The sequence below is a fragment of the Capricornis sumatraensis genome, chromosome 4 (genome assembly GCF_032405125.1).
Source record: "Capricornis sumatraensis isolate serow.1 chromosome 4, serow.2, whole genome shotgun sequence".
In the NCBI taxonomy this organism is placed as follows: Eukaryota; Metazoa; Chordata; class Mammalia; order Artiodactyla; family Bovidae; genus Capricornis; species Capricornis sumatraensis.
The window spans coordinates 149,651,023-149,675,620 of NC_091072.1; the positions used below are offsets into that span (position 1 = coordinate 149,651,023).

At 43.6% G+C, this 24,598-nt stretch overlaps 1 protein-coding gene across 1 annotated transcript in view; it reads left to right on the forward strand.

Annotated features, from left to right (window-relative positions):
* The window catches only part of FERRY3 (FERRY endosomal RAB5 effector complex subunit 3), a 38,639-nt gene extending 16,023 nt beyond the window's left edge, over positions 1 to 22,616 (forward strand). Inside the window, exons 7-14 of the mRNA XM_068970940.1 lie at positions 6,221 to 6,327; positions 7,140 to 7,337; positions 8,155 to 8,283; positions 12,350 to 12,424; positions 16,554 to 16,756; positions 19,481 to 19,538; positions 20,244 to 20,311; positions 21,473 to 22,616. Of these exons, the coding sequence (XP_068827041.1) occupies positions 6,221 to 6,327; positions 7,140 to 7,337; positions 8,155 to 8,283; positions 12,350 to 12,424; positions 16,554 to 16,756; positions 19,481 to 19,538; positions 20,244 to 20,311; positions 21,473 to 21,565 (931 nt within the window). The 3' untranslated portion in view covers positions 21,566 to 22,616. The remainder of the gene's footprint in view (positions 1 to 6,220; positions 6,328 to 7,139; positions 7,338 to 8,154; positions 8,284 to 12,349; positions 12,425 to 16,553; positions 16,757 to 19,480; positions 19,539 to 20,243; positions 20,312 to 21,472) is intronic.
* The last annotated feature ends 1,982 nt before the right edge of the window (positions 22,617 to 24,598 follow it).

The following is a 24,598-nucleotide window of genomic DNA, read 5'->3' on the forward strand; positions in this document are numbered from 1 at the left end:
ATGTCCAGTTCTAACTGTTGCTTCCTGACCTGCATATAGGTTTCTCAAGAGGCAGGTCAGGTGTTCTGGTATGCCCATCTCTCTCAGAATTTTCCAGTTTATTGTGATCCACACAGTCAAAGGCTTTGGCATAGTCAGTTCAGTTCAGTTCAGTTGCTCGGTCGTGTCCAACTCTTTGCGACCCCACGAATCACAGCATGCCAGGCGTCCCTGTCCATCACCAGCTCCTGGAATTCACTCAGACTCATGTCCATCGAGTCAGTGATGCCATCCAGCCATCTCATCCTCGGTCGTCCCCTTCTCCTCCTGCCCCCAATCCCTCCCAGCATCAGAGTCTTTTCCAGTAGGAGTCAACTCTTCACATGAGGTGGGCAAAGTACCGGAGTTTCAGCTTTAGCATCATTCCTTCCAAAGAAATCCCAGGGCTGATCTCCTTCAGAATGGACTGGTTGAATCTCCTTGCAGTCCAAGGGACTCTCAAGAGTCTTCTCCAACACCACAGTTCAAACGCATCAATTTTTCGACACTCAGCTTTCTTCACAGACCAACTCTCACATCCACACATGACCGCTGGAAAAACCGTAGCCTTGACTAGACAAACCTTTGTTGGCAAAGTAATGTCTCTGCTTTTGAATATGCTGTCTAGGTTGGTCATAACTTTTCTTTCAAGGAGTAAGCGTCTTTTAATTTCATGGCTGCAGTCACCATCTGCAGTGATTTTGGAGCCCCAAAAATAAAGTCTGACACTGTTTCCACTGTTTCCCCATCTATTTCAATAAAGCAGAAATAGATGTTTTTCTGGAACTCTCTTGCTTTTTCAGTGACCCAGCGGATGTTGGCAATTTGATCTCTGGTTCCTCTGCCTTTTCTAAAACCAGCTTGAACATCTGCGAGTTCATGGTTCTCGTATTGCTGAAGCCTGGCTTGGAGAATTTTGAGCATTACTTTACTAGCGTGTGAGATGAGTGCAATTGTGTGGTGGTTTGAGCATTCTTTGGCATTGCCTTTCTTTGGGACTGGAATGAAAACTGACCTTTTCCAGTCCTGTGGCCACTGCTGAGTTTTCCAAATTTGCTGGCATATTGAGTGCAGCATTTTCACAACACCATCTTTTAGGTTTTGAAATAGCTCAACTGGAATTCCATCATCTCCACTAGGTTTGTTTGTAGTGATGCTTCTTAAGGCCCACTTGACTTCACATTCCAGGATGTCTGGCTCTAGGTGAGTGATCACAGCATCATGATTATCTTGGTCATGAAGATCTTTTTTGTACAGTTCTTCCGTGTATTCTTGCCATCTGCTTCTGTTCCATACCATTTCTGTCCCTTATTGAGCCCATCTTTGCATGAAATATTCCCTTGGTTTTTCTTAAAGAGATCTCTAGTCTTTCCCATTCTGTTATTTTCCTCTATTTCTCTGCACTGATCACTGAGGAAGGCTTTCTTATCTCTCCTTGCTCTTCTTTGGAACTCTGCATTCAAATGGGTATATCTTTCCTTTTCTCCCTTGCTTTTCACGTCTCTTCTTTTCACAGCTATTTGTAAGGCCTCCTCAGGCAGCCATTTTGCTTTTCTGCATTTCTTTTCCTTGGGGCTGGTCTTGCTCCCTGTTGATACAAGCACGTAAATAAATACTTACGGGATGGATGTATAGACAGGCTTATGAGTCGATTATCATTAAACTGTTTACCTGATGCTATCTATCATCCCCTTTTATTATCATCTGTCATTTGTGTTGTTGTTTTCCCCAAGACAATACTGAAAAACGTTTAAACAGTTTTTTATAATTAGAAATGGGATAACCTCCTGGAGACTTAACATGTATATACTCTTCATTTCAAATGAAAAAGTGCTAAACTCAGTACAAAAGGAGCTGTCGGGGACAGGCTGGGAACATCCATGTGGCATAAGGTCCGGCGGTGTTTCTCAGACTGCTGCCAGGAACCATGCGAGATCCTTTACTTTCCAACTGAACTTTAAAAATAATGATAGAATGGAATGGAGTGGAACAGATCTGAGCAGAGTAGACTAGGGGAAAAGACATCAGTGGATTACACATGTGTGTATTGAAGAAAATGTAAAATATTAAATATGTACTCTATGCTGTGGTTAAAAAGGCAGAAAATCACTGACCTAATGGAAGCTCAGAAAGCCCCTTGCTACAAAAACTATCTCTTGATGCAGGAGACCCCAGTTTGATTCCTGGGTCAGGAAGATCCGCTGGAGACAGGATAGGCTATCCACTCCAGTATTCTTGGGCTTCCCTTGTGGCTCAGCTGGTAAAGAATCTGCCTGCAGTGTGGGAGACCTGGGTTCGATCTCTGGGTTGGGAAGATCCCCTGGAGAAGGGAAAGGCTACCCACTCCAATATTCTGGCCTGGAGAATTCCATGGACATAGTCCATGGGGTTGCAAAGAGTCGAACACGATTGAGTGACTTTCACTTCACTTGCTACTGTAGTTTCAGAAATTCATTCTGTGTGATCAGTTCCATTGTATAAATATTGACCTCTAGCTGCTGCTGCTTTAAAAAAATCAAATATTCCTAGGAAAGAGGATTTTTACTGTGACTTTGTTAGCTTGCTTTCCTTTTGATAGGTTTCCTGGGGGAGCAGAAACCTGCTTTCAGCATAACTACATATGGGATTGTATGAAATTGACCAATTTTTAAAATTCATTTATTTTTGCCTTTTTGCTTGAAGTCAGGTGTATTGAAGGATGAATTACATAAAAGTCACTTGTTTTAGGTTTACATTTTGATGAGTTTTGACAAACTTAGTCATGAAGCCATCACTGCAGTCAAGACATAGCATTTCCTTTTTATCCATTTATATTAACCCCCCTTCTGCTTGCCGAGCTCGTGGTAACCTGATCTGATTTCTATCCCTGTAATTTTGATTTTCTTGTATAAATGGAATCAAACTCTATGCAGCAACTTATGTCTTACTTTCTTCACTTAACATAACCCTTTTGAGACTCATTCAAGTTGTTGCCATTTTAAGTGGTTCTTCTGTTTTTGTTGCTCTGTTGTTCTTTTGTTTATCCAATGGTGGACATTTGAAGTATTTCCAGATTTTGGCAATTATAAATAAAGTGACTGTAAGCATTCACATACAGGTCTTTGTATAGTCATGAAAGTGAAAATAAAAGTCAGTCGCTCAGTTGTGTCCAACTCTTTGCAAGCCCGTGGACTGTAGTCCACCCGGCTCCTCTGTCCATGGGATTCTCCAGGCAAGAATGAATACTGGAGTAGGTTGCCATGCCCTCCTTCAGGGGATCTTCCCGACCTGGGGATCGAACCCAGGTATCCCACATTGCAGACAGACTCTTTACCATCTGAGCCAATAGGGAAGCCAGAACATATGGGTAGACATATGTTTATAATATAAAACAGATGTAGCGTATGTTTAGAATTCTCTTATGTAAATACCTTGGAGTGGAATTGCTGGGTAACACAGTAAGTAAAATCCATGGTGTGTTTAATCTTATAAGAAACTGCCCAACTGTTCTCCAAAGTGGTTGTGACATTTTTGCATCCCCACCACCCATGTATGTGGGTTCCAGATGCTCCACGCCCTGACAGCACTTGGTGGTGATATTTAGCCATTCTGGTAGGTTTTGTAGTGGTGTCTCATTCTGTGTGTCTTTGTATTCCCCTGGTGGCTCCTAACGCTGTTCATCTTTTCATGTGCTGATCTTCTCGCTATAGCGCTCCTTTGTTTTTTTTCTTATTACTGAGTTGTGAAAGTTCTCTATGTATTCTGGTACAAGTGTATAATCAGATATATGTTTTACAAATATGTTCTAGCACCTCGTGGCTTGTCTTCTCATTTTCTTATCCGTTTCTTTCAAAGAATAACTTTTCATTTTAATTAAGTACAGTTTATCAGTTTTTAAGAGATCTGTGTCTTATCTAAGATATTGTTGAAATTCAAGATCACAAAGATTTTCTGCTGTATTTTCTTCTAGAAATTTTATAGTTCAGACTTAGACATATAACTCACGATCTAGTACTTCATAGATATTATAATGAATATAAGTAAATATATCCACTATAAAATGCAGACTGTTGTGTGTATTAGAAAAGAAGTAGCGTGTGGCTCAGATGCGTCCCGTTCTCCAGGCAAGAACACTGAAGTGGGTTGCCATTTCCTCCTCCAGGGGATCTTCCTGACCTAAGGATTGAACCCGGGTCTCTCATCTCCTGCATTGGTAGGTGGATTCTCTACCACTAAGCGCCACCTGCGTAAATAGTACCTATGCCCAGAAATGAGCAGGCTGTTAAGGTGAAGGCCATGGAAATCCAGTTGGCAGTCAGACTGTTTGGTTTCTGTTCTCCAGTCCAGTCCACCGCAGGCCTCGTTGTCTACAGTGGTACGCTGCTGCCACTTGGTGTTGAGAGTGGGGCTTTGGTCTCTAGGTGGTCCTCCTCTGCCTGTTGAGGGTGGGAGGCAGGTTCCATGGCCCCATGGTCTCGGGCAAGCCCTGCAGATCTGGGCCAAGGGCACGGGGCATCCTTAGCACGTCCACCTGTGCCGCCTGGTGGGCTGTCTCTCCTCCTGCCCCACCCCCAGGCCTTTCCTGGAAGCACCTGGTAGAGGCCGGTGGGAAAGAGTTTGCAAGAGCATGTAACATCCGTTGCTGTCCTAAATGTACATGCCACCCCACACTTGACCTTGAAGAACGTGTTAACATTTTAGCTGATTTCTTCTTACCTTCTTACATACATTACAGCATTTCATTTCTACGATGCTCTGCCAAAACCGTGTGTCCTGTCTCCCCTGGGACAGGCATGTCACGCTTCAGAATTTAATTTCTTGGTCCCCTTGTTACCTCAGATCTCTGATGAGCTTCAGAACAGTTATGGCCATATAGATTATCCCAGCTTTTCTTGTTATTAGAACAGGAACAACTTTCTTTGGTGGCTTCCTGAATCCTAGGATGATATTTAATTTGTGTAAATCTGTATGAATTTGTTTGGGGGTTGGAATTGGCTATATTTCCTAATGAAGTCCATCAGTGACACAAATAAGACTGTTTGGATTCATCGAAAAAATCTAGTCAGGGGGATAGATGACTATTACAGACTTGCATCATCTTCAGCTCACCGTTATATGTGAATTGAACAGTTGTACAGTTCTGATGCCTCCATGGAAACACTTTCAGAAAGTACAAGGGCAGACTAGAGCTAAGAGAAGTCTTCTAGTGTGAGACTGTTGGCAGTGAAAAAATAAGAAATGGTCTTTTAAGAAAAGGATATGAATATGTCAAAATGAACTTTCTTCTTTTTTAATTCTTTTTTTATTTGACTTTTTTGTTTTTAATTTTCATTTCTCTCACTTCACTTATTCTCTAGTTTCACTGATGCCACCTGATATAAGGATATATTAATGTTTTTTAATGTCATTTTAAACATTTTAAGGTAATGTTAGTCACTGTTTAATCATGCCCTACCGGAGAAAGCAATGGTACCCAACTCCAGTACTCTTGGCCTGGAAAATCCCCTGGACAGAGGAGCCTGGTGGGCTGCAGTCCATGGGGTTGCTAAGAGTCAGACAGGACTGAGCGACTTCACTTTCACTTTTCACTTTCATGCATTGGAGAAGGAAATGGCAACCCACTCCAGTGTTCTTGCCTGGAGAATCCCAGGGACGGGGGAGCCTGGTGGGCTGCCATCTGTGGGGTCGCAGAGTCGGACACGACTGAAGCGACTTAGCAGCAGCAGCAGGCTACTAAGAAATATTACATAGTGACATATGAATTGATATTGTAATGACTAAAAAAATATGCCTCACTGACTGAAAGAAATAACCAAAGAAATGGAAGAATAAGTGGGAATTTTATAAGTTGTAAGTGCTTGTGTTCCTGCCCCATGGATAAAAGATAAATTTAGGAGTAAACTAAGTGCTACTTTCAGCAATTAATTTCATTACCTGGTGACTCAGATGATAAAGACTCTGACTGCAATGCGAGCGACCCGGGTTTGATCCCTGGGTTGGGACGATCCCCTGGAGAAGGAAATGACAACCCACATTAGTACTCTTGCCTGGAGAATCCCATAGACAGAGAAGGCTCGTGGGCTACAGTCCATGGGGTCGCAAAGAGTCAGACAGGACTGAGTGATTTTCACTTTCATTTCACTATAAATCTTTCTTTCCTATAGGAAAATTTCTTGACAAGCATACCAAAAAAAAAGCATATCAATAATTTTTTCAATTGCAGCGAGGAAATTAAAGTTCAGCCGAGTCAGTTCAGAGAATCCGCTGAAGCAAATGGAAGGGTTTATGAGGAACAGAGAAAGTTAGAAGAAAGTTTTACCATCCACTTAGGTAAGTGTGTTAATTTTTTACAGTCACCACGTTGTAGCCAGTAGAACTTTTTAAAAATGTTTTTAAGAGAAAAATCCTTAGCGTATAAGTAGACTATATCCAGGTTCTTTTTAAAATGAAACGCTTCCTTGATGGCTCAGACAGTAAAGAATCCACTTGCAATGCAGAAGACCTGGGTTTGGTCTCTGGGTTGGGAGGATCCCCTGGAGAAGGAAATGGCAACCCATTCCAGTGTTCTTGCTCGAGAAATCCCATGGACAGAGAAGCCTGTAGGCTACAGTCTATGGAGTCGAAAAGAGTCAAGACACAACTGGGTGACTTCCACTTCACTTTTGAAATGAAAAATTAGGTTCTGCTCCAAGGTCTGTGTTTATTGACTATAAGTTTTCTGTTTTAGCTCATCCATTATTTTTTTTCAAATGCAAAGGTGAAATATTAATAGTTATTAAAATAGAACACAGGCTTCCTCGGTGGCTCAGTGGTAAAGGACCCACCTGCCAATGCAGGAGATACAAGTTCGATCCCTAGGTCAGAAAGATCCCCTGGAGGAGGAAATGGCAACCCCCTCCAGTATTATTGCCTGGAGAATCACCATGGCCACAGAGGAGCCTGATGGGCTACAGTCCATAGGGTTGCAAAGCATTGGGCACGACTTAGTGAGCAAACAACAGCAAAATAGAAAATTGAAAAGCCCGTCTGAGAGTATTCGTAGCACAGATTTACTAGGATTCCTGCCACCGAGATTTGCCTCCCGCTCTGCTGGCTGTCTGCAGCTGTCTAAGTATCTTCCTGGGGCTGCTGCCCTCCCCCAGGGGCCCAGCTGAAGACCATGCATAACCTGAGGCTGCTGAGAGCAGACATGCTGGACTTCTGCAAGCACAAGAGGAGCCACCGGAGCGGCGGGAAGCTCCACCGACTGCAGACGGCGCTGTCGCTGTACTCCACGTCCCTCTGTGGCCTGGTGTTGCTGGTCGACAATCGAATCAATTCCTACAGTGGCATTAAGAGAGGTGAGCTAGCATTGTGCGGAGTTACGCCCTCAAAGTTCTCCGCTTAATCCCATTTGAAAGAGAACGCAGTTAGAGGAAAAGAACTGGAAAAGGCTTGAGTCCAAACAGCACACAGACCCAGACATAGTCATGTAGGATTTGTTTCATACTTTAGCACCCATGGGGCGCTTTAGGATATTTCATTTTTCTTAAAGTCCTATCATAGATAATACTTGTAAGGATCCTTTTTCAAGGTATCACAAAAAGAATAATTAAGACATAAATACATTTTTCAGTTTAGAAGCAGATCCTGACTGAATTTCAGTTCATCCATTTGTCATGTTTTTTCTTTATATTTTTAAATAATCTATTTCTTAAAAATGCTAGGTTGAATTCTGCCTTCCCTCCTAGTACACTTCATTTTTTCTGATAATTTTTCTAAGAGTTTGACATAGAAAGTGCATTGAAATGTAGAACTACTTTTAAGATGCTTGAGTATTTTATTTTCTATCATAAGTGTAAGAACCTGATTTTTTTTTTTAGCACTTTTGGGAACTAGATTATGATCAAAGTATCTACTATTTAAAGAAGGTTTAGACTTTTATTAAAATTTCCTTGCCTATTAATTATGTATTTTTTTGAGCCATTGAGAGAGTGAGTTTCTGATCAGAACCAAATTGTTGTCCCTTAACTTACTAAGATAATTATAGAGAGGACAAGTATGAGATGCCGTCCTTGGGAATACTGTGTTGCATTTCTGCTGGATCTCTCTGTAAGTAAACACTAAAGATCTGATACTTCACCTTTGCAAGTTCATTAACTGTGTTGGGTCCCTTAGATTTCGCCACAGTTTGCCAAGAATGCACTGACTTTCATTTCCCCCGGATTGAAGAGCAGCTGGAGGTTGTCCAGCAGGTCGTACTTTATGCAAGAACCCAGCGCAGGAGCAAGTTGAAAGAATCTCATGGTCAGTGAAACTCAGATTTTAAAAAATTTCACTTGAGGATGTTCCGTCTCTAAGCACTCTCTTAGAATCCTGGCCACCTGAAATAGAGAAAGTTGCACTGGTGGGAAGATGGAAGCAAGAAATTAAGAACAAATTTCAAAGTCTTCAGAAGCTTAAATGCTGTTCTTAATTTTCTTTTCTGCCTGATTTTGTTCAAGATCCTTAGAAAAACTGTTTTTAAATTTTGTTTCTGTAGTTGTACTTGAAGTAGGCACTCAGTGGAAAGTTGGGATCCTTTGCTTCAAGTTCTGTATCTCTACAACGGATATAATTAGTACTGTAAAGGACATTGAAATCATAGGGTAAACAGCCCGAAATATACACTTCTTATATGTTCCATCTTTGATCCACTTAGGTAGCATGAAGTCAGTTACAAGGACTGGTTTTGGTTGTTCTTTTTAAAAATTACTATGTTTAGAACTATATCCTGCTTTTTCTATATTTATCCACAATCTAAACATCCTTATAGGAAATTTACTGGAAGATGGTTTAAAATCTATGGGAAAAGTTCATGGTGTCTTTCTTCAGTGATTTCTAATTATGTGTAAGAAGACCTTTGGGAAGACAGGGGAGACATAAAAGAAGATACTCTAGCTCAAGTTACAGAGTAATTCTGCTATCTTAAATTGAAAAATGAAGGTTTAAAAAGGAATCTCTGAAAGTAAATTGGTGCCATAAGTTTGTTTAGTTAGGAGCTAAATATGTAAGGGTAATATTCATTCAAGAATATACATGAGATGTGTCTTTCTTATTTTTCTGATATTTCATAGTATATCACAAGCTTAAAATTACAATACGTGCTCTTATACAGCTCGAGTACATACCCGGTGTTTTATTATTTCTCACAGAAACATGATGTCTTGCCCAAGAAATAAAATACGGCGCGTTTGGAACTACTTGCCCAAACCTTTCAGCCTGCCTCTGGCGCTTTGGTTGCCTGTCTTGTTTGTCTTGCAGCTGCAGCGTTTCAGAGAAACGCTTAGAGTTTTCTGGTGCTTCAGGTTCACAGGTTCTGTTTTTTTATAGTAAACAGAGACACTGCTATACCTTTGCTTGGTGACTTTGTTCTCTCTCCCATGTACGTTAAAGAATTCCTCCTGTTCTCCTGATGATAGAAGGCAGTTCTCTAGAATCGACTTGATTGGCATTCATAAAAGTGTCCATGTTTATTCAGTAGACTTAAAACATTTTTTTTTCTTATTGTAATTGTTGCTGAAATAGGTAAAGATAGTCTTGTACGTGCTAAGTCACTTCGGTCACATCCGACTCTCTCCGACCCCATAGACTACAGCCTGCCAGGCTCCTCTGTGGGGTTCTCCAGGCAGGCATACTGGAGTGGGTTGCCATGCCGTCTGTCAGGGGATCTTCCCAATCCAGAGATCAAAACCGTGTCTTCTGTGTCTCCTGCATTGGTAGGGGTTCCTTACCACTAGTATCACCTCAAGATTCACAATTCAGACTGCACGAAAGAGCATACGGTGAGAGACTCTGTGACCCTGTCCACCAGCCATCCAGTTTCTGCTCCTGGGGCAGCCAGCGCCGTGTCTCATGTACCTTCCAGACATGCGTTTATGAATGTGTGTGAGCACATGTCTGTGTGTATTTACAGATTTTCCTGCTTCATGCAAACGGCAGCTTTCTCTGCACACTCTTTTGTCCTCTGCTTTTTTTCCACTGAATAGTTTATCTTGGGCATCCTTCCACATCTGCACAGACAGAGCATGCTTAGCGCCTGTTACTGCTGGATAGGGTCCACTGCAGGATATCCCCTTAATGACCACTTCCCTGTTAATGGGCATTTCATCTGTTCCAGAGTTTTGCTCTTCTAAGTAATAATGCGTGAATAAACTTACACATGTATCATCGTGCATGAGTGAGCGTATCTGTGAAATAGAGCCCTAAAAAGACAATCCTGAGCTAAAGAGCACAGGCAGTTGTATTTCTGATAATGTTAGCGATTACTCTGCGCCGCGACCCCACCAGTTTGTAGTTCCGCTATAGGTGACTGTGGCTTTGTTCTGGCAACGCGTGTCACTCACAACAGACCCCGGCTGAGTCTAGGAAATCAGCCTGGAAGCGCACCCCAACAAGGAACTTCAGGCAAATTCCAGTCCGTCCTCTTATTCTTCTGCCGATTCCTGCCCCCGTCTCATTCAAAGTGGCACGGATGTGATCAGAAACGTTCAGCTCTTATTCTCAGTAGTGACTAAAAGCATGAAGACGGAGATCACGACAGTGTAGGAGAAGGCAGAGGGTGCTGAGTTTATTTATGAGAGGTTAGAAAGTGTGTGGGGACGGAAAGTTTTTAAACCACATACGGTTAGGGCACCGTGTGTACATCATGGTAGTATTTTGTTCTTGTTCAGGCAGCTATTTTGTGGTTTAAGTGAGTCAGTGAAACAAGTAGGTTTATAAAAGACTCCTTTCTTAGAGAAGCCCGCGTGTTGTTACAGAAGAGTTTTGCCAAAACGCTTTCCCCGCCTCTTCCTTTTCTGAGGTGTGCCCACGTGCTTGTTATGCACGTTTACATCCTGATACGCAAGTCTGTCTATTCTAAGACGCTCCGTTATTTTTCTCACTGTGTTTTTGATATCAGCATCTTTATGTTTTTGTGGTTCATGATAAGCCAAAAGCAGTTTCATTTTTGTACATATTTTATACCCATTTTAAAAAATAACGATCTTCTTAGTGTTACAGGGTATCACCTTTGAAACACGGAAAGCAGGAGGGCTATAAACTGTTCTCTTTTTGTTTCTTAGGAAGGATTTTGTCAGTTTCAGATTGCATGTGAACAAAATTTAAAGAGTCCTCATTTACTGTTTTTTTTTGTTTTCTGTGCTGTGAGCAGCCATTTATTCAGAGCCTATCAATTTCATGGGTCTGTATGAGAATCAGATTATTGCCTTAAATGTGGATTCTAGCAACACAGAGCCTTCTGTCTATGTCTCTCCCTCCCTCAGTCTGTTTATAAAATATATGCGTTTACAAGGTACAGTGTTATAAATCAATTACTCAAAGTAGTCAGTGGGTAAAACACTAGGTTACTTTTATTCAGAACTTTTTAAAAACTATAATACTCCCTTGGTAGTTTCAGTTTACTCATTTGAAGTTCTGACTGTTTTCAAGTGATTTTTCTGATATTGAAGGCCATTGCAATATGGTCTTATATTTAATTTGTATAGATACATAGTTTCTTAAAGATAGCTATGCTAATAATATTCATGCTGCATTTTTCAGTTCTCTTAGGATTCTTATAAAATTCAGATGTATCTTCTATTAAAAATATTTGTATACATGTAAAATAATGTGTTCAGCCATAATAATGAATAATCAAATGTGCTATATTTTATTTTACCAACATTTATCCTACAAAGTAATGTCATCCCTTCTAAAAAGAAAGAAAAACTATTGAATATCTGGGAGGAAAAAGAAGACTCCATTTGAAATGGAATCTCAAGTATCTGTTTGGAAGAAATTGTATGTAGTGTCAGATAAGAAGTGACAGATTTCAAGGATGGGCTGAATATCAAATGATTCCTGGTGCTACTAACCATTAGCCTATCATCCTGAACAAGTTATATCCTCAACAGTGACTCAGATTCTAAAAATAAAGATGGCCACCCCACAACTGCCTGATGAAGTTATTTTATGTGTAGGTAACTTAGTGCCCTGAACTGCCCAGATGAAAAACAGAGCCTTGGCAAGTCTTGTGGTCAAGACCACAGAATGTGGAATCTGAGTGTATAGGTTCCAGATCTGGGTCTACCACTTACCTGCGCCTCCTTCATTAAGTGAATTAACCCATCTAAGCCTCTGTTCTCACATGTAAGATGAAAAGGGTAGAGTGTTGTGCTTAGAGGAGTTTTGTAAGAATTGAGAGCCCATCCGTGTACAGCATGTGGCAGACCACCTGATCCCTGGAGATCCTTAGTAAGTCTTTGCTGTTGTTGTGGTTGTTGGGGGGACAGCAGTAGTGTGTTCTCATACGTTAACTCTGTTCTCTCATGTTGCGTTATCTTATGAATAGATTCTGGAAGCCGAAATGGAGGAAGTGATGATAAGACTAAAACTGCAGATAGAAACTATTTAAATATTTTACCTGGTGAGTATTATTTCACTTGCAGTTTTCTTGTAATCACATGCATTGATATCATAGATTTGAAACACAGGTTCCTTTGGTGTACATTATACAGGTTATCAAGTGTATCACCTTAGAACTCTGTATCTCTGTAGATACACTGTCACAGTGTCCAGCAACTAAATCCTTATTCTTATACCAGCCCTGAGTTTTCCCAGATGCGTACAAGAAAAATTCCTCAAGCCGTTGCATAAGTTCTTCTTATTACTTGCTATGTCACACATTGTTTCTTAGTTTCTTAAATGAGCCAATAAATCATTTTTCTTCTGACATATAAACAAAAGTAAATAGATACGTAAATAATTGAACACGCAGGTCATCTGATGTAGAAACTTTTTTATTGCCATCTCCCCATAAATTTTCCTGTCTTCCCTTTCTTTAAATCTCCTGTGTGACTCTTGGGAACATTGCTTACCAACTGAAGGTTCAGGCCCTCGATGCTCTTCCAGATGTCATGCCCTCTGATGACCTTCAGCAGTGTTTGTAAGACAGGGCACAACAGGAAGGCCTGTTTGTGGACATTGTGTCAAGTCTCTTCAGCCACATGTCGCAGGTGCAGGTTGTCTGGCCCCATTTCCTTCTCCAGATTTTGGTGCTCACTCCTCTCCCGGCCAGCTAGCTTGTGGTCGTCGGCTTCCGAGTGCACGCCCACCTCAAATAGCCCACCCCGCTGGGTAATGCTAAGTGGTGGGAATTGCGTCACCACAAGGTGGTTCTCCACTTTGTGGAGCAGGAAACTGTCCTCCTCTCCATCTAAAAATACCTTCATTGAGACAGGATTTATCTTATCTCTCTTCATAGGTGCATAATTTAAATCACCTATATTCTGTGGCTTTCTTAAAATGTGTTACCCTTATCTGTTCCGGAGGCACCAATGTCTGATTTTTTTTAACTTAACTCTTTACTGCTGTGTGTATTTTCCCTCTTGGTCCTTCTTGGAAAAAGCTTGAGGTGAGTATCTGGCTATTACTAGTAAATCAGGAGACTGTGCTATAAGTCAGCATCAGAGGAGGAGGAGTAAGGGTTAAGTGAGCTATGCTGGTAGCTTCTGAGTTTCCGTTTGGGAAAAGCTTGCCAGCCTAGCCAGGAAGGATACAGGAGATTAGAAGGGTCCACATCACAAAATGCTTCTCAATTTCGAAGTTACGGAGAAAGAGTTTGATTTATGTCTCTTTTAACCAGTGAGTTTGCTTCATCATTATCTAATTACTTGTAGCTTGTATCATCTTAAGAATTAAACATCAGCTTCTTTAATTCTTAAAACAGCTTTGTAAGGAAAGCAGTCAGGCGTTATTTTTCCCATCTAATTCATGAAGTACAGAGGATCCGTAAATTGAATTGATTTGCCCAATCGCTCAACCAGTCAGTGCTAGACGCCAGATCTTCTTAACACCCAGTCTGGTCCCTCTTCCTGCCGTTTTCTGTTATTTCAATCACCGCTGCCAGCGCCGAGACCCCCACGATCCTCACGGGTAAAACGAGGCCCAGGACAAGTTGTCTGAGGTCAGATGAAGCAGTGCCAGCTTGGGGCTTAGGAACACCTGACTTGCGCACTAAGTCAGTCATCAGCCCCTGTGCTGGCCGTGGCCCAGGTTCAACATGGTGACTCTCATCGCCTAAGCCATCAGCCAGAGTTTGAAAGGTGGGACTTCGTGGGACCTGCCTGGTTTCTGATAAGCAGTCTGCGTCTCATGTTGCCTGCCAGGAAATGGCAGCCATGCCACTTCTTGCCAAACAAGTTTTTTTTTTTTTAACGTTTCTTTTGTCTAGTTTGGCCTGTCACTGGCCTTTCTTTAATTTCTTTTACTGCTTATCTAGTTCTTGTATCATAAGTCAAAGGAAAAAGAAAGTCAGACTTTTGACTAGGGCCTATCAGTGACACAGCTTATGTATACTTATAACTGGAAATTGCTAAACACTGTGCCAACGTGTGTTAAGTACTTTAAACATAATCTGTGTTTATAAGTAAATATAAAGTAAAATCCTAAGATAAAGACCTTGAGGCCAGGATGAGCAGAATTTGTGGGGATGTGGGTTAGTGATGGAAGACTAGGTTTTACAGCAGCAGGATTTTCCTCGAAGAGCATCTCAGAATTTCCAGTGAGGCAGGTGTGTTTATAAAAGCATATTTTTATATATTTTCTGTTTATTTACATTGACAGAAACTGCAGAATATAAAAGCCAGTGGCTAGCATGGCTACCTAGGAAATGGAGTGATTGTAGAAAGCCTGGATGTTAAGACTTGATAAAACAAGCTTTCGGTTGAAGACATTTGATTACCATTCAGCAAACCAGAGTTTACCAAGTACCTTCTGTGTACCAGGTCCTGTACTTTCATGAGCTACAGACAGCACGGTAAACGAGAGAGACAGAAGTCCTCATAGTCACGGCATGTAAACAGTGGTACTCTCTTTAAAATAACCTCATAAACAGATAACAAAAGAATTTCAGTGCTCAAGTGAAAATAAAACAGAACAATGTGAAAGAGAGTAAGTGAGGGGTGAGGGAGTCCTGCATCAATCAGATGGGTCAGTCAAGGAAGACTTCTGGGAGGAGGTGACTTTCACTCTGAGACGTGATTGGTGAAAAGCAGTCATCTGGACAGGAGCCGTGGGGGAAGGGCCCTCAGGAAGCAGACCTGGATCAGGAACGAGCCCTGTGTGTGAAGACCTTAAGGAAGGCCATGTGGCTGGGGCAGGAGGAAAGGGTGAGACAAGAGGATATGGTTGGGGTTTTTTCCGAGTGTCGTGTGAGCCTTTTGGACCATGTTAAGTGGGAGAGTGATATAATCTGATCTATACTTAAACTCATTTTAACTGTACGTGTGGATATGATCTGTTGGTGGGCAGGAATGGGAACAGAGTGGTTAATTCTGAGGCTGTTACTGAAACCTAGGTGATAAGATGGTGCTGTGAACTAGGGTGATAGCAATGATAATGGAGTGCTCAGGCTTGAGATGGTTGAGATGTTTGTTATAGATCACTTCATGGCACATAGAAGGAGAAAAAATGGAAGCAGTGGCAGATTTTATTTTCTTGGCCTCCCGAATCACTGTGGGCAGTGACTACAGCCATGAAATAAGACACTCCTTGGAAGGAAAGCTGTGACAAACCTAGATAGCATATTAAAAAGCAGAGACATCACCCTGCCAACAAAGGCCCATATAGATAAAGCTATGATTTTTCCAGTAGTCATGTACAGATGTGAGAGTTGGACCATGAAGAAGGCTGAGCACCAAAGAACTGATGCTTTTGAATTGTGGTGCTGGACTGTTGAGAGTCCCTTGGACAGCGAGGAGATCAAACCAGTCAATCTTAATGGAAATGAACCCTGAATTTTCATTGGAAGGCCTGATGCTGAAGCTCCAATACTTTGGACACCTGATGTGAAGAACCAGCTCACTGGAAAAAGACCCTGATGCTGGGAAAGATTGAAGGCAGAAGGAGAAGGGAGTGGCAGAGGAAGAGAGAGCATCACGGACTCAATGGACGTGAATTTGAGCAAACTCCAGGGGATAGTGGAAGGCAGGGAAGCCTGTCGTGCTACAATCCATGGGGTCTCAAAGAGTTGGACAGAACTTAGCGACTGAACAACAACACTGAAAAAAGTTGGTGGTGAATTGGATTGGGGAGGATGTCCTGAGAAAAGGAAAGTAATGAAGGCCTACTCGTGTGTTTCTGTCTTTGCAACTAACGGAAGGAAACTGGGCCCCTAAACTGAGATGGAGAAGAGCAGATGCAGGGTGTAGGGAAGACAGATCTTCAAGTCGCCTGTCTTGACATGTTAATTTTGAGTGAATTAGGGCATTTTGAGCATTTACATCAAAATTGCGATGATGGGCACTTGTTTGATTTACTTACTGCTTGTTGGTCTCTTCATACCAATTCATGAACCTAAGATGAATTCGGCCATCACCTTCTTTCCAAGGATTAACTGGTGCTAATTCTGTTTGCTTCCTGAGTTCCACACAGGTCCCTGATAAACTCCTCCGCTGGTTCAGCACATTGGCTGCCCGTCACAGTCGTCTCTGAAGCCCACTAGTGAACACGCTTTGTGTTTCTGAAAGTCAACGATTGTTATCTGCTCTTCACAGGAGAATTTTACATCACGCGGCACTCTAACCTCTCAGAAATACATGTCGCATTCCACCTTTGTGTGGATGACAACGTGAAATCAGGAAACATCACTGCTCGGGACCCCGCCATCATGGGGCTCCGAAACATCCTCAAGGTTTGCTGTACCCACGACATCACGACCGTCAGTATTCCCCTTCTGCTGGTGCACGATATGTCAGAGGTAAGCAGGTGGGAAAAGTGCCGGCGTTTTCTGAGAATGTGGCAACACTGTAGAATAAGCATCATCCACTTTACATTTGTGGAGAAGGCAATGGCACCCCACTCCAGTACTCTTGCCTGGAAAACCCCATGGATGGAGGAGCCTGGTAGGCTGCAGTCCATGGGATCGCTAAGAGTCAGACACGACTGAGTGACTTCCCTTTCACTTTTCACTTTCATGCATTGGAGAAGGAAATGGCAACCCACTCCAGTGTTCTTGCCTGGAGAATCCCAGGGACGGGGGAGCCTGGTGGGCTGCCATCTCTGGGGTCGCACAGAGTCGGACACGACTGGAGCGAATTAGCAGCAGCAGCGGCAGGTTTACCTCCACATTTGTATTGGCCTAGACTACTGCTAAAATTACTTAGCATTCTCCGAGTAGGCATTGACAGGCAATAGAAAGAGATGCTTGCTCATTGGCAGGAAGAAGCCAGCCTCCTTTTACCAGGTTCTCAAGGACACTGTTGCTATAATGCACATACTGGCGGCTTTCAACTAAAATGTGGCACAATTGTTCACTCCTTTTGCTATGGACTGTATTTTACGGTTTTAAATTTAAAAAAAAACTCTCTTTCCATGACTGCTTTCTCTCGTGCTTTCTTCCCTCCCCTCCATGAAAGCTAATTAGAGGGGATAAGTTGTGGACATAATACAGAGGTTAAATCCAACCTTAGTTAGAGAGTCTGGAGGAGCGAAACAGCCTCCAAGCAGACAGGTGCCAGCTGGTCCTTCCGAGACGGCCCATGGCCAACGGGGTGGAGGGCCCATAGCAGCAGCACGGTGCTGCTGGTTTTGAGTGGCATTGTTTAAAAAGCAACATGGCTAGCCGGCAAGGACAGATTGTGAAAGGAAGGGCGTTCGCTCCTTGATTATTAAAAGTTATTTACCAGAGTAGCAGATGTGTGTAAACCCTCTTACCGTAAAGAAACAGTGCAGATTTTATGTTGTACTTTTCAGAGTGACTGAGTCCCCGCTTAGACTCATCGTATTCAGGAGGCCTCACTTTAAATGCAGTTCTCTGTATAAACACACACACAGCTCGAGTCCATGTACGACAAGGTGGTGGTTTAGATGATTTCCCACTGACCATCCATTTGTGATTTCCCACTGACCATCCGTTTGTGTTTTTAGCAGACACGCACCGTTTTGATTAAGAGAACTGAGTCCATTTAATGAGAGGTGCGCCCGTGTTCTCAGTCTCAGCCTCAGTGGTACCTGATACGGCAGTAGGGAGTGACTGACCAACGTGTGTTGTTTTCTTTCCTTCCACTGTTGCTTTATAAGGTTTCAGTCCCACCAGGAACTTCTAGCCATCCTTCTCATCACAAACCAGCCCATCTATAGCAGAGTCTTTGGGGAGGAACAAAGAAAGTTTGTGACGCGGTCCAGCCCCACGAAAGTATCCGGACATGCCTGCAGCTGGACTCCTGGTTAACCAGTTTATAAAAATGGTTCTATGTAGGTGGGAAACGACCTCAAAGGCAGCATTTCCAAAAGTCACCAAGTTCGGCCTCACTCCCAGACATCCGACACTAGCAGTGTGCCCTCTCCCACGGTGTCACGAAGGTTTCATGTCTTAAATCGGGACAGCCAGCTGCAGAACATTAAGTCTGCATCCAGAGTCCCGTTTTAATTCACAGTGGTATATCAAGCCACACTCCTCCCATCGGTCGTATTTAAACATCCATTCAGGTCACAGAGTCTACCCTGCAAACTCAGACGACACTGCCCAGGATATAGAGGTGGCGTTTGTCTTAGCTTTCACGAAAGGGTCCCACAGCATTTCGTCTCTTGTTTTCGTCCTGTGACAGACACACTTGCCACACTCATGCCCACGCTGCAGCGCATGTGAGGTGACACCACTGTCGGAAATGGTCCTGTCCTGGGGTTGATAAAATGAACTGCAATTAAAAAAAAAAAAAGAGGAAAAAATAATCCATCGGCCAGAAGGAAGACATCCTGCTCTTAGCAGTTCTATCCCTGTAGACCTTTGCGATCTGAAGACAGTGTCATCCTGGGATCAGTCTAACCTGACAGACGGGGAGTGAACCTGCAGGTCACGGACCCCGAGTTCCTGACTCTTCCTCTTGTTTGTGCTGTGAACTTGTTGGCTCGTTTGGGACTCACCAGGTTTTAGTTGTAATGGTTGTGGTAGACGTAGATGATGTTCTTTGTTTTTAACTTTTCGTCGTTGTTTGCTCACTCAGCCACGTCCGATTCTTTTGCGACCCCCTGTACTAGGCTCCTCCGTCCATGGGGTTTTCCAGGCAAGAATACTGGAATGGGTTGCCATTTCTTTCTCCAGGGGATCTTCCTAACCCAGGGATCGAAAACCCACGTCTCCTGCATTGGCAGGCGGATCCTTTACCCCTGAGCCATCCGTGAAGCCCTTTTAACCTTTCTTAGTGTATAATACACCTCGGGAAGAGCCCACAGAAACATAGATCACACGTTCCCCGACTGACCACCGACATCAGCAGGGCCCAGGTGATGAAGCAGAATGTCACCAGCCAGCACCCCAGCAGCCGCCCCAGGCTCTCGTCCAGCCGCGTAACCCACATGCTCTCCACCGCTCCTTCCACAAGGGTAGCTGCCATTTTCACTTTGAAAAGCACACGTTAGTTAGGTATTTTTTTCCTGCAAAATCCTATCATAATCATATTATTTATTTTGTTTCTGTTTTTAGGAAATGACTATACCATGGTGCTTAAGGAGAGCGGAACTTGTGTTTAAGTGTGTCAAAGGTAAGATACCACCTTATATTTAACAGCAAAGACCTGTATTTCTTCCTCAAAAATCTTGACAGTCGAGCAAGCCAGGTGAAAGAACTGTACTGTGCCCCAGTCATCTGGTGCCCCAGTTAAATGGTTTAATGAGCAAATCCTTCATAATGGACTTTTTAACCTTTTCCAATCACAAAATAAAATCTCTAGCCGTCTTTTTTGTTTGTTTCGGGTCACGCTATGCGGTTTATAAGATCTCAGTTCCCCGACCAAAGCTTGAACCTGGGCTGCAGCAGTGAAAAGCACCCAGTCCTAACCATTAGGCCACCAGGGACGTCTCCAACCCTCTTGTAATGCAACAGTATTTGAACATTGATAGAACTTACTCTCAGCTACCTTTCATTTTCCCGAAAAGAAAATAGAACCACATGTTTAAGGAATCTTTAATGACCTGTTTTGGCTTTGTTGTGTGGAGACAAAATAGAACTCGAGAAATGATCATTCCAGGTGTTTTGACAGCACTGTGTGAAACCGTGCTGGTGTGGAGAATTAAGGATTACAGAAGTGTATCTGGCCCTCAGGCTTAGTCTCTCCCACAGGGAAGTGGGTACCTAAAACGTGAAGACAGGTAGCCTGACTCTAAACATCCAGTTTGCTCTCAGTAAAGGACGGGTAGGCTTGAAGACCAGAACTCATCATTCAGCCACGTTTGTTGCTCTATTCCAGGTTTCATGATGGAAATGGCCTCGTGGGACGGAGGGATTTCTAGGACAGTGCAGTTTCTGGTGCCGCAGGTGTGTTACCTGGGTAGATCTCAGCCCCATCCAGCTCTGCTATAGTATTCCTTACAGACGTGGCTAGGCACACTGCCCTGCACACAGCATTGTCGTTGTTGTTTAATCTCTCAGTCACGTCCGACTATTCACGACCCCATGGACTGCAGCCCGCCAGGATCCTCTGTCCATGGGATTCTCCAGGCAAGAATACTGGAGTGGCTACCCACCGAGAAAGTTTTAACTCACTAATGTTCACAGAAAGAACAGTAGGGAAACAGTGGGGAGGGAAGCCCTGCCCTCAACTCGTTCAGTTCAGTTCAGTTCAGTCGCTCAGTCGTGTCCGACTCTTTGCAACCCCATGAATCGCAGCACGCCAGGCCTCCCTGTCCATCACCAACTCCCAGAGTTCACTCAGACTCGCGTCCATAAAGTCCGTGATGCCATCCAGCCATCTCATCCTGGGTCGTCCCCTTCTCCTGCCCCCAATCCCTCCCAGCATCAGAGTCTTTTCCAATGAGTCAACTCTTTGCATGAGGTGGCCAAAGTACTGGAGTTTCAGCTTTAGCATCATTCCTTCCAAAGAAATCCCAGGGCTGATCTCCTTCAGAATGGACTGGTTGGATCTCCTTGCAGTCCAAGGGACTCTCAAGAGTCTTCTCCAACAAATGCTCACGGCTTTCTGTGTTTTAGAGGGAGAAGTGTTTGGAGCCATAAAGGCACTCCGTTTACTGTTGAAAACGTTAGCATCTACCACTCGAGGGTTCTTTGATTTAACCCAAAGCCGAACTTGACTCTTCTTTCCGTTTTTTCCCCCACATTTATGTTATATAGAGTCTAAAGAGTTCATAATGCAGGACATGAGCAGGAAACGATTCTGTCTTCTGTGTAGAATTCAGCGCAACGAGTGGTACTTTTATCTCTGATTACACTAGTATTATTGAGGTCTTTTTCTGGTAATCAGGCTTACTGCTTGGCGGACACAGTGTGGGTTCTCAGAGAAACGCCCCTGCCCAGAGCCATGCAGTCGAATCAGTCCCCAAAGATGAGGTTCTCACATTCCACCTCATGTCCAGAACTACTTGCATTACTTCCATATTTTAAAATACTTAAAACATTTTTTAAAAATCACTGATAGTTTAACAAATGCAAACTCTTTTTTTTTGTTGTTACTTCTTACAGAGTATTTCTGAAGAGATGTTTTACCAACTTAGTAACATGCTTCCCCAGATCTTCCGGGTGTCATCGACACTGACCTTGACCTCCAAGCACTGAGCCCCAACAGATCAACACGCTGAAGAAGATGCTGGGATCCTGTCAAGATGCCCAGAAAGAGAACTTGCCACCCAGGCACAAATCCCATCATGATAAACGTCTGCTAAACATTCCAAAAACCCATATGTTGTACAGACTGGTGATCAGCCCCTTACTTATACATTCATTCTTAAGCTCTGTTTATGGGAAAAAAAATTTTTTTTTTTCCCTACTATCCTATCTGTGAATATTAGTGAGTTAAAACTTTCTCTGTTTCACACATGGGCATTTGATGTAGGAGATTATTCACTACAATTTCATGGAAATACTTGACTTTTCCAAAAGTTTGAATCATATCCTGGTACAAGGCTTATTAGTGAGTCACTGAGTGATGTCTCACTCTTTGTGATCCCATGGACAACAGAGCCTGACAGGCTAGAACGCTCCAGGCAAGAATACTGGAGTTGGTTACCATGCCCTTCTCCAGGGAATCTTCCCCACCCAGGGACTGAACGTGCATCTCTTACGCCTCCTGCGTCGGCAGGCGGGTTCTTTACCACCAGGGCCATGTGGGAAGCCGCAAGAAACAAAAAGCACTCTTATTGGTACGCCTACACATAATCACAGGAACGCATTTGGCAGAGACAGTGCTTTCTCATAACACAGAATGTGTGTTGATCTTCTACTTAAGGCAGCAACTGTCCAATAACAGCCCCGAGGAGAACACCACTCCGGGCTGGGTCCACAGCTCATTAACACTTTACAAACCCTTTTCCAAAGAGCCTGGCGGTCCCACCGAGAAGAAGGTAGGTGTCTGGCCCGTGGAGCAAGAGATTGTCTTCCAAGCACGAATGCTACCGTTGCAGCTGATTCTAACACAGAGCAAGGTAGGGAGAAAATGGGGTGTGCTGGTACGGGGTCAGAGACTGCTGGGGTTTGTACTGTGACAGGTCAAATTGGAGGTGGGTGTAGTGTGATCAATAAAAGGCGTTAACATTCGGCTTCTCTGGGGGTCCAGTGGTTAAGACTTCACCTTCCAGTGCAAAGCGTACAGGTTCACTCCCTGGTCAGAAGCAAAGATCCCCCGTGCCTCGTGGCCAAAAAAACCAAAATGTAAAACAGAAGCAATATTGTAGCAGATTCAATAAAGACTGTAAAAATGGTCTGCCTCAAAAAAAAAAAACAGTTAAAATTTGTGCCTATTTAATAAATTGTTTGGGATTAGCAGATGCCAGCTTCTGTGGTGGGCTGCAGTCCATACAGTCCACGAGGTTGCAAAGAGTCAGGCAGGACTTGGCGACTGGACAACAACCAAGATCGGAAAGATCAAGCAGTGATGCTACACACCATCTTTTTTTTAACTTTATAGTTTGTATTGGGGTATAGCGGATTAGCAATGTTGTGGTAGTTTCAGGTGGATAGCAGAGTGACTCAGCCATACATACACATGTATCCATTCTCCCCCAAACTCCCCTCCCATCCAGGCTGCCACATAACATTGAGCAGAGTTCCATTCTTACAAAGACACACCACACACTAAGCTGGTCACAAGTGTGTAGTTAAAAGTACCAAATGGTAGGGATTTTAGTGCAGCAGTAGATGAGGAAGTCTGTGGTGTTGCGTTTGGACTGAGACGGACGAGATTAAGACTATCCCGCGTGTTCTTGGAGGCTTCTTGGATGGAAGTGGTTTCAGACACTCCATGAATGACGAGGAGGAGGCGGCTTGGCAGGCTGAGAAGAGGAAGAGCGCCCACTGTATGAGGTCCAGATGGGAGCAGGGGTGGAGCAAAGGGAGACGGTGCAACACCGCCAGGAAGCTGGGAAAAGCAAACTGAAAGGGCCGTCGGGGTACTGCAGACCCCGGGGCCTCAGTGCAGACTGTGGGACAGTGGCAAAGACCGTCTCGGTGAGCTTCAGCTTCTCAATTTGTACAGTTAAGGATCCCGAGGACAGATGATGAGGCCCTCAAGGCTTTAAAAGCACGCCCTGGAGATGAGGCAGACACTGAGCCTGAGATCTCTGCCCCTTACGTACTCAAAACCCAGCAAGGCTGTAAGCTCGCTGCAGTGGGAAATGTTGGCCCCAGCTGTTCCGTGGCATGGCAGTGTGGAATGGGGGAGAGGCATGAAGAGGAATTTGAAGGGAAATGCAGCTTAGGTTGCTGGGCACTGGCTGAGCTGATCTGGCAAAGCACTCGCTGCCTGTGTCACTGAAGTTGGATCCTGGCTGAGTCTCACAATTACGGAAAAAAGGTTCCACAAAGGAAAGATGAATTCATGGAAAGAGGCCTGTTTCAGAGGCCCTCAGAAGATTCAGCCGAGCTGTGCTGAAAGAATGAGCAGAACCGAGAGGGTGGCTCCTCAGGCCTGTTGTTTAGTTTTTAGGTAAAGAATATCTCTTCTGTTGCTGCTGTTCTTCATTTGCTCAGTCATGTCCAACTCTTTGCGCCCCCCTGGACTGCAGCCAGGCTTCCCTGTCCTTCATTATCTCCCGGAGTTTGTTCAAACTCACATGCCTTGAGTCAATGATGCCATCCAACCATCTCATCCTCTGTCGTCCCTTTCTCCCACTCTCAATCTTCCCCAGCTTCAGAGTCTTTTCCACTGAGTCAGCTCTTCGCCTCAGGTGGCCAAAGTATTGGAGCTTCAACTTCAGCATCAGTCCTTCCAATGAATATTCAGGGTTGATTTCCTTAAGGATTGAGTTTTCCCATTTAGGTAAAATTGAATGGGTATCAGCAAGCGGTAACAGCATCATGGCGTACCATGCTCACTGTCATTCCTGGCAAGTTCACAAAATCAGAAACATCCTTGCCATTTTCTGTTCACCTGTGAAGTCTTGTCCTGGTGAAATGTATCTTGGGAAAGATTTTTTCAGTAGCTTAGTGACATCATTCAGTTCAGTTCAGTCGCTCAGTCGTGTCCGACTCTGCGACCGCATGAATCGCAGCACGCCAGGCCTCCCTGTCCATCACCAACTCCTGGAGTTCACTCAGACTCATGTCCATCAAGTCAGTGATGCCATCCAGCCATCTCATCCTCTGTCGTCCCCT